Source organism: Morchella sextelata, assembly GCF_020137385.1.
Source record: "Morchella sextelata strain SCLS chromosome Unknown scls_3, whole genome shotgun sequence".
Taxonomy (NCBI): Eukaryota; Fungi; Ascomycota; class Pezizomycetes; order Pezizales; family Morchellaceae; genus Morchella; species Morchella sextelata.
In genome coordinates, this window is record NW_025408618.1 from 2,837,642 (window position 1) to 2,853,003 (window position 15,362).

The window sequence follows — 15,362 nt, forward strand, 5'->3', positions numbered from 1 at the left end:
AATTACACCCCAGGAAGTAACCATGAGTGTATTCTGAGTCAGGAGAAGTCAAGGAGTAAAGAATCAATGTTTTGCACTTCAGTGTACATGACTTGCTAGCACCCGCCATTAAAATATATCTTAAAGAACTAGGCTCTACGGGGTTATATAAACAGCTATTGAAACTACTCCAACTAATATAGTTGTTACACCAATTAATGGATATATTATACTGGTATCGGGCTCAAGTCGGTGCTTTTTAGCTCTTCGTGCCCACCGGCTCTGCTGCTCCTCATGTTGCCGATACTTTTGTCCGTAGTTGAAATGGGGGACATCATCAGTCCTTGCAGTTGTTGGACCACCCGCTCCAAACCCCCCAGGCCCGCTACCTGGGCTAGAACCAGGCCTTTCTTGCCCTGCATGTGCAGGCTTCCCTTTGAACCTACTCCACCCACCATTTCTGAAAAACGAAGGTGGCGGCCCGTGAAACTGGCCGCGCCTCTTGCTTAATCCACTCGCAGGTCGACCCCCTACAGGACCAGCAGGCCTGCTCCCATGCTTCCGTGCGAGTTCGAAATCGTATTTAGCGCGGTGTTTTTCATGCCCGAGGATAGCATAGGCGGTGCTTATCTTGATGAAGCGGTTTGAGGCTAGGGGGTCATTACGGTTGCGGTCCGGGTGATGAGCTTTGCTTAATTCAAAGTATCGTCTATGTGTGGGTCAGTCGTTGCATGTAGAGAGAGAAAGTGAGTATATTATAGATAGTTTTACTTTTTGATCTCTGCACGCGTTGAATTCGAGGGGAGATTGAGAGTTTCGTAATGGGTGTTTCCCTCAGTTTCTGAATGATATATGGTGGAGGTGTGCAGATGCCTATTGAAACGGAAGGCATGGGTTCTAGAGACGGTACGAGAAATCGAGCGCGGTAGCATCACCTACGGGTCATACCGAATTGCAATACTGGTTTGAGGGTATATGGGATTATATCACTTATGGGAAGTTTAGAACACCTCCTGATAGATACTTATGGTATGACGTCTGTGGAGGGGCACTTTTATTTGCGGCTGAGTGGCTTGTGCGCAAAATGCCGTGCAACCGCTCTCATCCAGCCCCATCACCGGGGAAAAATAAAGAAATATCACGCATCGCCTATTCCGTTCTCCCTTCCTAGTAACCAGTTCATCCTCTGATAAACCGGCCTCTTTTACGATTGAAGGTTGAAGATCTTTTTTTAAAAGCACGCCAATTACTTTGTTGAGAATGGGCAGTATGGAGACGACTGCAGCGGAACTTGAACAGAAGCTTAAGGGTATTGATTATTATAACTACCCCGCATGATGTAGAGACCATCCACTGACCTTCTGAACCTTTCCTTTTGTTTAGTTTCCGAGGAGAAAAACAAAGAGGAAGTCCCTTCAAGTGGCCAAGCAGCTGACGAAGACTCTGGAGACGAGGATGAGGTAGATGCTGCACCTGCTGGAGCGACAGGTTTGTTGAACCAGCTACATTAAGTACTCTTTATTTTAGTTCTAAGGCGTATATAGGAGCTGCAAAGAAGAAGAAGAAGAAGAAGAAGCCCAAGAAGAAGACAAAAACAGGGGTCACTGCCCAGTCCAACCCTCCAAGAGTACCGATAGATCAACTATTTCCAAATGGAAGTTTTCCCGTAGGAGAAGAGTGCGAGTATAGGGATGAGAATTTGAAAAGGAAGACAGACGAAGAAAAACGACACTTGGACCGCATGAACAACGACTTTTTGACCGAATACAGGAAAGGATCGGAGATTCATCGTCAAGTGAGGCAATGGGCCCAAAAAACCGTGAAGCCTGGGATGACTCTCACACAAATTGCTGAGGGAATCGAAGATTCTGTGAGAGCGTTGGTGGGACATGACGGACTCACCGAGGGCGATTCCCTTCTGGGGGGAATGGGGTTTCCTTGCGGCTTGAGTATCAACAATTGTGCTGCCCATTACTCCCCTAACGCTGGAAACAAGATGGGTAGGTTTGCCATCCACAACAAATAAATTTCGACTTTTATCCTAATAATTTTCTATAGTTTTGCACCAGGAGGACGTCATGAAAGTAGACTTTGGCGTTCACGTAAATGGAAGGATTGTCGACAGTGCTTTCACCATGACATTTGACCCTGTATACGATAATCTTCTGGCTGCAGTTAAAGATGCGACAAATACTGGTATTAGGGAGGCTGGTATTGACGTCCGTATGTGCGACATAGGCGCCGCGATCCAAGAGGTCATGGAAAGTTACGAAGTAGAGATTGGTGGCCAGACCCATCAAGTCAAGCCCATTCGTAACCTTAATGGTCACAATATCAACCAATTTCAGATTCATGGCGGAAAGAGCGTTCCTATAGTCAAGGGCGGAGACCAGACAAAGATGGAGGAGGGGGAAACATTTGCTATAGAAACCTTCGGAAGTACGGGTAAAGGATATGTTAGGGATGATGTGAGTCCTTACACATTTCTTTTTATTTTACTCAACTCGTTGCTTGTGGTTTACTGATTGCTTCTTACAGCTTGAAACATCACATTATGCTAAGAACTTAGACGCACCTAATGTGTCGTTACGCCTATCTTCGGCGAAGAACATCCTTAACGTCATTCAAAAAAACTTTGGTACCCTGCCATTCTGTAGGAGATACCTTGATCGTCTTGGGCAAGACAAATATCTTTTAGGGGTTCGCCATCCACGGTCCTTGGGTTCATAGAAGCACACTGACCTAGTTTAGTTGAACAACCTCGTGGCAAGCGGGATCGTAGAAGCTTATCCTCCATTATGCGATATCAAGGGTTCTTACACCGCCCAATTTGAACATGTAAGTCTTTTGGGGATGATATGTTCTTGAATTCTGATAACTGATATTCGTTCTTTAGACGATCCTTCTTAGACCCACAGTAAAGGAGGTAATTAGTAGGGGAGATGACTATTAGTGCGTGGACTTGTGGCCATACTTTCTACATTAGCAGGGTATAAAAAACCGGTTCCTCACAACCGAGGGTTTAGCTGTGAAGCATTCTTTGTATCAATATTTAGTAACACAAAAGTTTGCTGTATCATATGAAGTTTAGTCTGACGTGAACAATTCGATTGCGAACATCGGTTTGACGAAGCAAAGGGTGTAAGGTACATTCTTCTAGACAGGTTAGTCTCATCGTTATAATTAATGGGCCATTTTCGTTCCTGGTGCAATCTCCCTGTGCTAGGTATCCTGTTGCGATGGGAGAGTCTTAGCTGCACGAATTATTCCGAACCAACGAAACATGCTTAACCACATGCGGGCGTCAATGATCGATTTGACGGAATAACTTCAGGGACACAACAGTTAGATCTATATGTGTAAACCCCACGGCAAGGCTATTTCAATACCTCTCAAGCATACATAAATATCTCAATAGACTGTTGTGGATTCAAATCCGGTCATCGTAGGAAAGATTGCATATGTACTTGCGGCGAGAATAAATTTCCGCCAAATTTGTAAGTGAAAATGCGGTTGCAACACAAAAGTGGTGGCGGGAACTTATTCTCGCAGCAAGTACATGAGTCACATAAAACTCCAGAAGAACGGTTTGTGGACGCGACTTATATTGCATGTCATACAAAAATGCGCCAGGCTCATGCAATAGTGGCCCAGTTTACAAACGTCAGAAAAATACATGTACAGCCGCATTCGAAAAGTACTGGCACCCTACTATATTGAGTCGTTCATGAATTGTAGCCCACCAACAACCATGGCACTCGCGTATACTCAACTTATTGACAGGTATGACCGCAATAGAGACATTGCAGCTCTCTCTGATAACGGTCTCGAATATGAGAATTGCAAAGTAGAAAGGACTGCCTCGTGAGTTTAGCCCGGAGGTGCCAAAACTTTTCGAATGCGGCTGTACATATGTACATACAAATGGGGTGCGGCCGAGCCTCCGGCAGCAAGTGAGGAAATAGAGGTACGCCGGTACTATAATATTGTAGTAATTTATTAGATTATTGGGTTGTCCAAGCAAGCACTAAATTTCATGAGCGACCTGGGTGAAGAAATGCTCTCCGAGTCAGTCTGACTTCTCTAAGTCAAAGCAAGAAAGCAGTCTGTATACAGTCCTTCTCAAATTCTCGCACGTAGGAACAAATTGAATAATATTTCTGTTGGGCGCTTACAGTCGGGGTTGGGTGCCGCTGCTCTGTACAGCCGCATTCGAAAAGTACTGGCACCCTACTATATTGAGTCGTTCATGAATTGTAGCCCACCAATAACCATGGCACTCGCGTATACTCAACTTATTGACAGGTATGACCGCAATAGAGACATTGCAGCTCTCTCTGATAACAGTCTCGAATATTAGAATTGCAAAAGTAGAAAGGACTACCTCGTGAGTTTAGCCCGGAGGTGCCAAAACTTTTCGAATGCGGCTGTACACTGACCCTCCTTGCTCGCCCAACCTTGTAGTATGTACCGGGTGTTGAGGGTAAATACGAAGAATCTGATAAGAGAATCTCGCTGTAAAATAGGTGTGTTTATCTTATCAGATTCTCGGTATTTATGGTTAACCCCGGTATATGTAGTTGACAAAAGCCAGTTTCCCTTTCCTGAAAGTTGATATATATAAAACTATAGCTGCAGTTCTGTCAGTGTTTGTTCTTTTATATCCGTATATAGCTATGTCTTGTTAATGCCAGTTCCCTTCCTACATGTAGTTCTTTGTCTCATCTCGGCCAATAAATGAATATTCCTGGTGACGGTGAACAATTGAGACTATTATTTATGTACTAACTACATGTAACAATTATCACGTGATATATGCAGATCATGCGGCTCAAATGCATGCTAATTTTCTCTTTCACACAACGGCTCTATCCATCGACATTCTTACACAGCTACCCCAAAGAAGATCGAAAAGATGGTCCAAGAGGTAATAAAATGGTTTTTCCCACGTTTCAAGACTTACTCACACATAGTTGTGACAGGTAATGCGTCTCCCGCCTCTGCGGAATCTCCGCGTCACCAACCCCAACCAGGCTTCAAAGAATCCGTGCATCGGTGTGATGGCGACACTGTTAAGTTGCTGGGCCTCTCAAGGATATGCTGTGGAGGGGTGTGGAAAGATTGAAGAGCAGTTGAGAAGCTGCATGGATGCTAAGGTGGATGACTTTCCTAGCACCCCAAATCTGTGGGAGAGCGTGGGCTGACTGGACCATGTACGGTGAAACAGAAAGGACCTCCGATGAAGAAGAACAACATCAATTATCACTTGGGACGGCTATACCCTATGATAAAACCCCCGCACAAAAAATGGAAAGGTTACCAATAGAGAAAGTATCATGGATGGCGAGGCAGAAGGCTTCATTCTTGTATGATACGAAGGGTTTTACGGGAATATAGAAGGGAAATAAACTTGATATTTCCTTTTAAAAGGTTTATTGTCCGGTTTTGGAAAATGTCAACAAAGTTTTTAGGTTTCGGCAAGCTCAGATCAACAACTGAGGTGCCGAGATTGAGGATTACTAGGCTTTCTGAAAGATAGTTTCAATATTTATCTCGTTAACTTTTAAAAATAAGCACCTACTCGCGCTGCCGGGTTGAAGCGGCACAGACGGCAAAAAGGTGAGCTCTTATTGGCTTTCAAATCACTCGCCGTGGTTCTTTGGGCGGTTTCAATAGGAAGTAGCATATAGTTTAGCTATTTTCGCCGGATGCAAACTGTGTTCAAAAGCTTTCAGAAATACCACCTCGATGTATCTTTTTAATCGTCCCGCTAATCACCCAAATAGTGCAAAAACTAATGTAAATATAACAAAATACCGAATTCGAGGTAAAAAGAGCTCTCGGCGGCCTGAAAAGCTTCTGAATGGTCAGAAATACAGTGAGCCGCAAAGAACCCCGTACCACGCCTTGAAAACAGCAGAATTTGTAATAGAAAGAGCAGAGCCCTCGTTTAATTGTATGTAGAGTACAATACATCTCGGCGATCTACACCCGCACAGACAAGATCGAGCTTGTCACAGAGATCGTGGGGTCCCCACGGATATGCCCCACACTTTGCTTGGTTTTACGTGATGACGTAGATAGCGCTAAGCGCAGAAGGTCATCTTATTTAAAAAGGCGGTCAATCCTCGAACTTAGGGATCCTTTCTATCGCTCATACCGTTACGAATACGGCGACTCCAACTCCAATCAAACTTAACATAAATCCCCTACCTCACAATGTCTCAAGAAAGCGCAAGCCCTCCCGTTGTAGGATCTTATACACAAGGGGATGGATACAACACACAAGCAGACTCATACAAATCACTGGATGAGAACGCGAACCCTCTTCGTAGGGTTTCTACCGCATCATCTGTTGATGATTCTCCTCGTCAGGAGGCACAGGGGAAGAAGAAACGACTGGTATGCTGTATTAAATCCTTCCCTTGGCTAGTTAAATATTATTAAAATCTCTAACATGTTCGTTGTTGCATTCAGTCATTTGGAGGGGGTAATGATGGTCGAGGAGGTCCAATGTTCAAGAACCTTGAAACCATAAGAGGGCACCACGCATCTGAGGGTTACAATGATCAAAAGCCGATGGATGGTTTCATTGGTGCTGCTTTCAAACGATTCGTCTCTCCCAAGCACTCAAGTACCGTTGCGGGTGGCAAAGTGTAACGCATATGACTGCTTTCTATCAAGGCATTTAATTTTCCTCTATGTTTAGTTAGGAAACATTCAAGCTTCTCTATGAGTGATGTGGAATGACATGTAAAATTGAAATTGAATTGTGGTTTTTCTCTTTAAAATCGCTGACAGTGCATACCCTCAATGCGTGGTAATTTACCTAACAAGTTAAGCAGAGTAAATGACTGTATTTAGATATCGATATTTTCAGCGGCTACAGCGACTCGTCATCAATAGCCCTAAGCCTTTACAACTCAATACACAAATCCACTTTCTGATCTGGTGCTCTGGATATCGTACAAACCTAGCGCTTGCCTTGCCATATAGGGTAATGATATACAGTACAATCTCCTTATAAGGGTTCGGGTTAAAGGGGTATTCGCCTTATAGGGGTGGAGGTTTCCGGTCCCAAATAATTTGTATGTAATCTTAAGGGTAAATGACTGATTATTTGTTATAAGAGTACCCTTAAGACTTTGGAACTTTTTTTGGTGCGTTACCCTACAGAAAGAGCAGGGTTAGGGGTTTTTGATTGAAATTTTCAATTTTCGAGTGGTCCAACAAGCAGTTTCTACTGTGAACGCACCTCGTATCGAACTTAAACCCTTACCCTCAATTCCTTATAAGGGTTTACGCTCTATAAGGGTATGACCTCGCGACTTTTTTGTACCCCTACAAGGAGATTGTACTATAGTTGGGATTTCAACAAGAAACTCAACTTTTGGCAGAAATTTGCCAAGGTTGCAGAGCACCAGGTTCTGAGCATGTTTCGGCCCACCAGGCGATACAGTTCCAATTTCTCGGACTATCTGAGGTCTCCGAAAAAAGAAAAGAAAAGGACTCCTATAGGTGGATTATCTACAGTGCTCGAGAAAAGTGGTCATGTATTATCACTCGACGTTTATTTATTTTAGGCTCCGTCTGGAAGCCACCCAAATCATGGTTGCAACGCCCCAGCTCACAATCCAGGACACGATTGGGATTTGACTTTGGATACCTACATGATTTGGTAAATTCTACTTTTTCTCTAATTAGAGGCTTTTAGTCGGTTGCAACTTTCATTATTTACACATACAAAAATGCGCCAAGATGCACCCATATATGATAAATTTGTATGTGCAAATAATGAAAGTTGCAACCGACTAAAAGCCTCTATTGCAATCTATGATATTATTACATATATCTACAGTCGCACCTTGCTATCTCGTAATTCGATATCTCGGATCTCTTGCTGTCTCGTACGGATTTGCGGGACAGGTACTGCCCTTCTCCACAACGAGGTGCGACTGTATTGTACGTTGCAACGGCATACCCCACTAAAATCCACACCACAACCATCCACCAAGATCACCAAACCACAATCTGGTCTGATACCAATTTGTACCACCCAAAATACAATTGGTGGGGGTTGCGATTGCAACACTGCCATTCTTCCAGACAGAGCCTTAAATGTTTTAAGGATGTAAATACATACCTACTGCCCAGTCAGAACCTACGGTACTGTATATCATTAGCGAACAACTTGGTGACTGTCCAGAGTGTGATTAGTCATATATCACGATCCCAATTGTAGAGTAGAAAAGAAAAGAAGAAAGCCACAATTTTGCATATCCATGGAGATCTGGCAGAGAGGGGCAAATCAGATGTGTTGAGATGATATGATCCATTGACCTAAAGAAAGAAATAAGCGGCTATGCGATGTTGAGAATCGGACGGTTTTATGTCTTAGTCTTGGCCTTAAGATCTTGCAGCGCCAGAGATGATTGGGTCGAGACGAGTCATGAGAGAAACTGAGGTGTGTAAGGTACTCTACTCTACATACAGAAGAGGTGTGAAGAGGAAGGGTACAGGAATATCATTTGTAAGATAAATGCCATGTAAGAAACTGCGATCCAATCCTCCACAGTAACGTAGAGTAGGTACTGTGTGCGTATTCTGCCTGGACCGATAGATCTGTCCCGCCATTGGACTACAGTCTGAATATATCGGTCACGTAGTGAAAACACTTTTGGGTCGAGTAGAGCACCTACGTGCTGTGCCTACTCTATGTAGGTAGAGTACATGGTATTGTGTTGGTATCCGAGCCTTCCCGGTAGAGCTTTGATTTCACATGTAAATCGACTGCGCCCAAATAGGTAGGTGTGCTGTCGCACCCCGCAACGCAAGGTGCAGAACTATTAAAATTTAACACGTGATCCTACATAAATATGCCGTGGTAAGCTTTGAGGCCCACCCAGCACCCAGCACCCAGCACCCAGCACCCAGCAGGGCCAGCACCCACTCAACCCATCTTGCCCCGGATGTCATCATCCATCGTTTGGACGACTACAACCACTCCCCATCTCACTCGGAATTCATAGTATCTATGGCGGATTTCGAGGCATCAAACAGGACGCCTTTATCTCACAGTAGGCGTCATTCGAGAAGGTCAACAGGAAACATCAATTTCAGTCATTTGTCGTTATCACCACTCACATCGGCCTCCATAACAGAGCGGGATTTCAAGAAAAAAAGTGAAACGAGAAGGCCTGGTTCTTATATTCAGGGACTTTCGGTTGGTTTCCCCCATGTATAATCTATTTCTTGAATTAGACCCTTCTTTTCGGCATAAAGAGAGGAGCCACAGCCTTGCCAACCTGTTCTAAACAAGCATCTCTATGTACATGTGATCTTCAGCAGACTCGGGCAAATCATTTACATAATTTTGTAATCTTATAGGCACCAACGACTCCCGGAATTCTCTCTAGAAACCAGTCCTTCACCTCGCAACGTAGTTTCCACACCGAACTTCCCAAATCCAAATCATCCTCCCATCTAACGAGTTCACATTCTACATCTAATCAGTGGCTGCAGAGGACTGGTGCAGCGCTCACGTCTGAAACACGCGAAAGCAAAGGTCAGAGTTGGTTAACTAGCCGTGCTAGTTCAACCAGCCTTGTCAGGGAAGGGGAAGACGACGATGGTAGCATATACTATGGTGCCGATGACGAGTTCTCGCCTCTCTCACCAAGGCGCCGGCTGTCGAGGAATTTTAGCGGCGAATTCTATACGAATGGATTGGAGGCACTTGAGGAAGGCTTTAGTCCAACACGGGGAGATAATTGCCATGAAGGAGAGGAAGAGGAATGGAAGAATCGGATGGAGGACGAAGGGAAGGAATATGTTGATATTCCCAGAGGGTTTGGAGTTGGACAATTTGTGGATCGACTGATTGGGTGGTCGGTATTTGCTGACGATGATACCGATTCCGACGAATCTTTGGATGGATATGAAGAGGAACGTGTGTGTGTAAAGGGTAAAAAAGAACGGGGGAGAGTTGAGACGCCCGGTGATCGGAGCGTGCGAGAGCAGCAACGGCGACTGAGGGATGAAGGTGAAGGATGGCAGGATCCCGGGTGGGTTTTTGATATTGTGTCACAGATTTTTCTTTGACAAGCTTGAGAGTGTAGTAAGTCTTTTCTGTTAATTTACTGTAATGTAAGAGCCGGCTCAAGTATCTAGATGGTTGAAACGCTATCGCCATTAGGAATTAGTTTGAAAAAACAGTCTTTACAACACACATTGGATAAGGCCTGGATCGCCTTATAACGATGTGGCTGGCACCGCACATGATATACATGTAGGTATCTGATTGTCTAAGGAGCATGTGAATCTTACTTCACTCGACTGGTAGGGGTGGGTCCGGAGAGTCTAGATTACAAATTTGATGCAGCTTAGTGTGTGTTTTATACAGTGAGAATGTACATGATAATGTTCACAAGGCATAACGACGTCCACGCCAGTTCATCATAGCACAAGCAATAGGTGGGATTGTATAACCCAAATAATGAGAACGAGACGGAAAGAAAAAGAAGAAGGAAAGGATATATGAGATACACCGAATAGGAAAGCAAGAGAATAAGAAATTCCGGTTATGAAAGAGAGTAAATATAGAAAACGGTAACTGAAAGTCATAAACAACCCAGAGGCAATACCCACGAGAAACAATTGGAGGCGAGAAAAGAAGAGAAGAAAAGCGAAGAGAGAAGAGAGAGAACAAGAGCGAGAGAGAAAGAAAGCAAGGGATAATTATTCAGAAAAACCGCCCCAATCAGCGAAATGATGTCTACCAACTACGGACAGGGACTTGAACACCCGCAGAATGCATATTGAAGTTCCGTCCGCTGAATTTATTAGTTTCTTTGCCGTAATCATCGTGTCCCACGGCTTGCTTTAGATGTACCAGAGCAGATTGCATCCTCCCTTGCGACTGCTCGACGTGCTTAGCAAGCTTTGCTCCCCAACCACCATATTCTAATTGGATTCCAGCTCCACGCTTAGCTGCTTCTTGTACTACCAACACCCACGCCTTTGTAATCTCTTCGTAGGCCATATTTTTCGAATGATTGTGAAGCGGATTGTCCCAGTTGGGTAGGCGGTGAATGATGTGGGTTGCTTCATCCAAAAACGTCAAGCTTGTAGCGGCTTGTGACTCATTTGGAGGGAGAAAGTGAGGAGTGTAGTCGGAAAGTGCGTCGAGAAGCTCATTAAGTGCAGGTCGGACACGATTGAACGCATAATCTGCTCCGGAGTTGCCACCATAAGGAAAGGCTAACCGCATTGTGCTTTCGTAATTACTCAAAGTCGATAGAGCTGAGTTTACCGTAGGCCGTGGAGCCAATGATAAAACCTCTGTGGTAAGCCCTGGGTGTCGATCACAAATGGTTTGTAGCATCGATTTTAAGGTGTGGGAGTCGACCGTTTCAAGCAGGCGGGTGAGTGGTAGAGGTCGACCGGTAACGTCGCTGCGTTGGCGCTTACTGATCATGCGCTGAGAGGTGCCGGGCGAACGAGGGAGATTATCTTCTGAATAACGGTTGTCGTCGTGCATACCGGACCGTCCATCATCCTGCTCATCTGCCTTTCTTTTTTTAACCCCTTGAGAGGCTTGACAGAGGATTAGAAAATCTTCAAACCCAAATGCAAGTACAGGATTCAAAAGTAGCAATAGTTTCGAAAGGGAAACGCGGCTTACCAAAACGAAGAGGCGGGGAGTAACGAACATTTGAGGGATGAGAGTTAAAAGACGATGAATCGGGAAGGTTGTTCATTATGGTGCTTGGATAGGAGAATTAATGGATGGATGTTAGGAAATCGGTAGTGATGGAGGCGGGAGTGAGTTTTATTTTTTATTTTGTGATTGTTGTTGGTTGATGTTGTTGATACTACCACTTGGTGGTGGTGGTGGTGGTGGTGGTGGTGGTGGTGAAGGAGAAGGAGGGGAGTTGGATGGATTTGTACGTATGTATGTATGTATGTATGTATGTATGTAGGTAGGTAGGTATGTACGTAGCAGATCCACTATCCAAAGAGAAGGAGGGAAATGGAAAGGGAAAGGGAAAATAAAAGGGAAGACAGAGAGAGTAAGGGGGGGGGGGGGGGGGGGGTAGAGAGAGAGAGAAAGAGAAATGGAGGAATAAAAGGGAAATGAGGGAAGAAGAAGAAGAAGAAGAAGAAGAAGAAGAGTACTAGTACACTACTTACTTGGGCATGTAAGAAAATAGAGGGCGAAAAAGAAGGTGGATGGATTCCACTGGATAGACGGAGTCGATTTGCGTACGGTGCAGATTCCAGTGGCATCCACGTTCAGTGGATGGATCATGGATGGGGTGTGGCGCCTGGCGTGTAAAACGAACGAACGACGACAACAGCGCTGCTTTATCCTTTTTGCCAGATGGAAGGGGAAAAAAAAGATGAAAAGGCGAAATGATCATGAGTGGGCAAGCAGATCGCTTGCAGTGGCTTCCCGCCGCTCAACTGCTAGCTAACCATTAGCTACATGTGTACTCGTATTTTCCTGACGTTTGTGGACGCGACTGATATTGCATGCCATACAAAAATACGCCAAGCTCATGATTTTGGGTGTATGCAATAATGGCCCAGTTCAAAAACGTCAGGAAGATACTAGTACATGTACATACATGTATGTACCTACATGGTACTCAGCTTCTCTAGATCACCTGGATAATCTGCTTTTGAATATGGCTGACGAATTTATCACTTTATAATACCCATATAGAGTACATACCGTTGTTCTAACTTACTCTATGTGCCTACACACATGTACTACATGTACCTAAGGTACAGGTACTCTTAGACAATGTACATGTACCGGGGTTAACCATAAATACCGAGAATCTGATAAGATAAACACACCTATTTCACAGCAAGATTCTCTTATCAGATTCTTCGTATTTACCCTCAACGCCCGGTACATGATGTATTTATCTGAGTCTCTGCCCTATTGCAAATCCACAACTCGAGAATCGGGCCACCGCAGATCCTGTGCAGTTTTCCCGTCACAGCCTCGAACTCTGTGCACGGTCCACTCGTCATCGGGAAGAGCCTCAGCCTCAAAAGTATACTCGCGATTATTTGCCAAGAATTTTCACCTGACCGAGGGATCAAGGCATTTGACCAACCAAAACACCGAAATCCCTCACTTCACCGAGTCAGGTGGAAATTCTTGGCAAATAATCGCGAGTACATTACTACATGTAGACGACTTCCCTAGCCACTCGGACACCCCCCTCACTCGGACAGTCAATGATGATTGGTGGAGAAGAGGTGCGGAAGCCACTTACAACGTTGATCTTCTCTTTTCTACGTTAACTGTCCGAGTGGGGGGCCAGGGAAACCGTCTACATGCCTTTATGTAAACGGTCCCCGCCCCACCTGTTATAACTTAACGACAGCCCCGCTTCTTCACATCCGCAACCAACTAGGCACCTTTAACAAAAACGGAGTATCACTCGTCTCCATTATTTATTTGAAGAATGTCGGCGACTATACTTGGCAACCCTACAAATTCTGATATTCCCGAGAATCAGAACAATGCCAGTAGCAATCATTTAGTCGGCGGAGAAATTCCTCATGAAGTTCTGCGTTCTCTGTATCTCAAAGATGTGACAGCCAACGGTCAAACAGAAGGGCTTGTCGCCTTCACGAGGGCTCAGGAAGACTTCCCAGCTGTCAAACGATTGAACCCATTGAATAAGAAGCGTATCTTGGTAACTGGTGTAAGTACATGTAACAATACAGTTCTCATGTATCTTTGTTTACAACTGGCACAATCCCCTTACCTCGTTTTTATAGCCCCCCCCCCCCCCCCCCCAATAAACCAACTCCAGTGCTTTGTAAGAAATATGTTTCAGGCAGAGCTTATATTTATTTTCGAGGACTTCTGTAGGGCGCCGGCTTTGTTGGATCTCATTTGGTGGATCGCCTGATGCTCATGGGGCACGATGTTATTTGCGTCGACAATTACTTCACCGGTTCGAAGGTGAATATCGTGCATTGGATTGGCCATCCAAATTTTGAAATGATACGGTATGCAAGGAGAAAAACTACTCTCTTCTCATTCAAAGCCGTATAATTGCCCTCTGTTCATTTCCAAATCAAGAGAATAATCCGTTTCTTATCACTTAGGACCTTTAAATTCGACATAGCCATGATGTTGTGGATCCACTTCTCGTTGAGGTTGATCAGATTTATCATTTGGCCTGCCCCGCGAGTCCGGTGCATTATCAGTCGAATTCTGTCAAGACATTGAAGACGAGCTTTTTTGGGACGTATGTTGCCTGGAAATCTAATTTTTATCCAATTGAATTAAGTCAGTCAGCCAGAAAAGGGGGGGGGGGGAAGAGGTATTGATTTATCTTCATTCCTGGGCTTACATTTCCTTTTTTTCTGGGTCTAGATACAACATGCTTGGACTTGCAAAACGTGTGAAGGCGCGTTTCCTTCTTGCCAGTACTTCGGAAATTTATGGTTCGCCTAAAGAGCACCCACAAAATGAAGAGTACTGGGGCCATGTCAACTGTTTTGGTCCGCGCGCCTGCTACGACGAAGGGAAACGCGTGGCAGAGGCTCTTACATACAGCTATGCACGACAGGACGGCGTGGATGTGCGGATTGCCCGCATCTTCAACACCTTCGGTATGTTCCGATTTGTTTTATTTTTCTCTCAATCAAACCCCAGTAGTATGTTCTCGGGGCAAGAAGGAAAGAAATCGAAGATGGATTTTGTCTAAATAAGGATTCTATTGGCCGGGGGCACTGCTACAAAAAGCAGAGGCAAGAGAGAAACATACGGGTTAAGTAGTATAGAACCTGCATACCTAGATTCTTCTTGCTGCGAGTGCATGGATCATGCGTAGATATTCCTAGCAGTGGTTGTTGCTGATTTCTTTGCCTTTACTAACTATTGTAGGTCCACGTATGAATTTCAACGATGGGAGGGTGGTATCTAACTTTATCCTGCAAGCTTTGCGGAGTGAGGATATCACGGTCTATGGGGACGGATCCGCTACAAGATCCTTCCAGTATATGCATGATTTGATAGACGGCCTTATTCAATTGATGGAAAGCGATTGTACAGAACCCGTCAATCTGGGCAATCCACACGAATTTACAATCAAAGAATTTGCGAATATGGTCATTGGTCTTGTCAACGAACAGAGAGACCAACCATCTACATCAAACGTGGTATACCTACCTGCAGTGATTGATGACCCACCGAGGCGGAAACCAGACATATCAAGAGCCAAGGAACGATTAAACTGGCAACCGCGGATCTCGGTGCATGAGGGGTTATCAGAAACAGGTGGGATACCTTCAACTTTAACCCTTAAAATTAAATTCAAGGACTAATAGAGTAAAAACAGTATCCTATT

At 44.6% G+C, this 15,362-nt stretch overlaps 7 protein-coding genes across 7 annotated transcripts; 6 read left to right on the forward strand and 1 right to left on the reverse strand.

Moving 5' to 3' along the window:
- Positions 1 to 1,239: 1,239 nt before the first annotated feature.
- H6S33_009561 (uncharacterized protein) lies at positions 1,240 to 2,932 on the forward strand (the record flags this gene model as incomplete). The annotated part of the gene is made up of 7 exons (XM_044840970.1): positions 1,240 to 1,288; positions 1,363 to 1,467; positions 1,524 to 1,979; positions 2,038 to 2,447; positions 2,518 to 2,679; positions 2,731 to 2,817; positions 2,876 to 2,932. 7 exons carry the CDS (start codon positions 1,240 to 1,242, stop codon positions 2,930 to 2,932), a joined length of 1,326 nt encoding a protein of 441 aa, XP_044698376.1.
- A 1,962-nt stretch (positions 2,933 to 4,894) lies between these two features.
- Positions 4,895 to 5,183, forward strand: H6S33_009562 (uncharacterized protein; the record flags this gene model as incomplete). The annotated part of the gene is made up of 2 exons (XM_044840971.1): positions 4,895 to 4,906; positions 4,962 to 5,183. The coding sequence occupies 2 exons, from the start codon at positions 4,895 to 4,897 to the stop codon at positions 5,181 to 5,183; spliced, it is 234 nt and encodes a 77-aa protein (XP_044698377.1).
- A 1,015-nt stretch (positions 5,184 to 6,198) lies between these two features.
- On the forward strand, positions 6,199 to 6,639 carry H6S33_009563 (uncharacterized protein; the record flags this gene model as incomplete). The annotated part of the gene is made up of 2 exons (XM_044840972.1): positions 6,199 to 6,381; positions 6,457 to 6,639. The coding sequence occupies 2 exons, from the start codon at positions 6,199 to 6,201 to the stop codon at positions 6,637 to 6,639; spliced, it is 366 nt and encodes a 121-aa protein (XP_044698378.1).
- Positions 6,640 to 9,013: 2,374 nt separating this feature from the next.
- Positions 9,014 to 10,080, forward strand: H6S33_009564 (uncharacterized protein; the record flags this gene model as incomplete). The annotated part of the gene is made up of 2 exons (XM_044840973.1): positions 9,014 to 9,202; positions 9,367 to 10,080. The coding sequence occupies 2 exons, from the start codon at positions 9,014 to 9,016 to the stop codon at positions 10,078 to 10,080; spliced, it is 903 nt and encodes a 300-aa protein (XP_044698379.1).
- Positions 10,081 to 10,753: 673 nt separating this feature from the next.
- Positions 10,754 to 11,738, reverse strand: H6S33_009565 (uncharacterized protein; the record flags this gene model as incomplete). The annotated part of the gene is made up of 5 exons (XM_044840974.1): positions 10,754 to 10,811; positions 10,871 to 10,897; positions 10,989 to 11,208; positions 11,266 to 11,574; positions 11,663 to 11,738. 5 exons carry the CDS (start codon positions 11,736 to 11,738, stop codon positions 10,754 to 10,756), a joined length of 690 nt encoding a protein of 229 aa, XP_044698380.1.
- Positions 11,739 to 13,463: 1,725 nt separating this feature from the next.
- H6S33_009566 (uncharacterized protein) lies at positions 13,464 to 14,062 on the forward strand (the record flags this gene model as incomplete). Its single annotated transcript, XM_044840976.1, has 2 exons — positions 13,464 to 13,706; positions 13,877 to 14,062. The coding sequence occupies 2 exons, from the start codon at positions 13,464 to 13,466 to the stop codon at positions 14,060 to 14,062; spliced, it is 429 nt and encodes a 142-aa protein (XP_044698381.1).
- A 331-nt stretch (positions 14,063 to 14,393) lies between these two features.
- Positions 14,394 to 15,339, forward strand: H6S33_009567 (uncharacterized protein; the record flags this gene model as incomplete). Its single annotated transcript, XM_044840977.1, has 2 exons — positions 14,394 to 14,625; positions 14,900 to 15,339. The coding sequence occupies 2 exons, from the start codon at positions 14,394 to 14,396 to the stop codon at positions 15,337 to 15,339; spliced, it is 672 nt and encodes a 223-aa protein (XP_044698382.1).
- Positions 15,340 to 15,362: the final 23 nt, after the last annotated feature.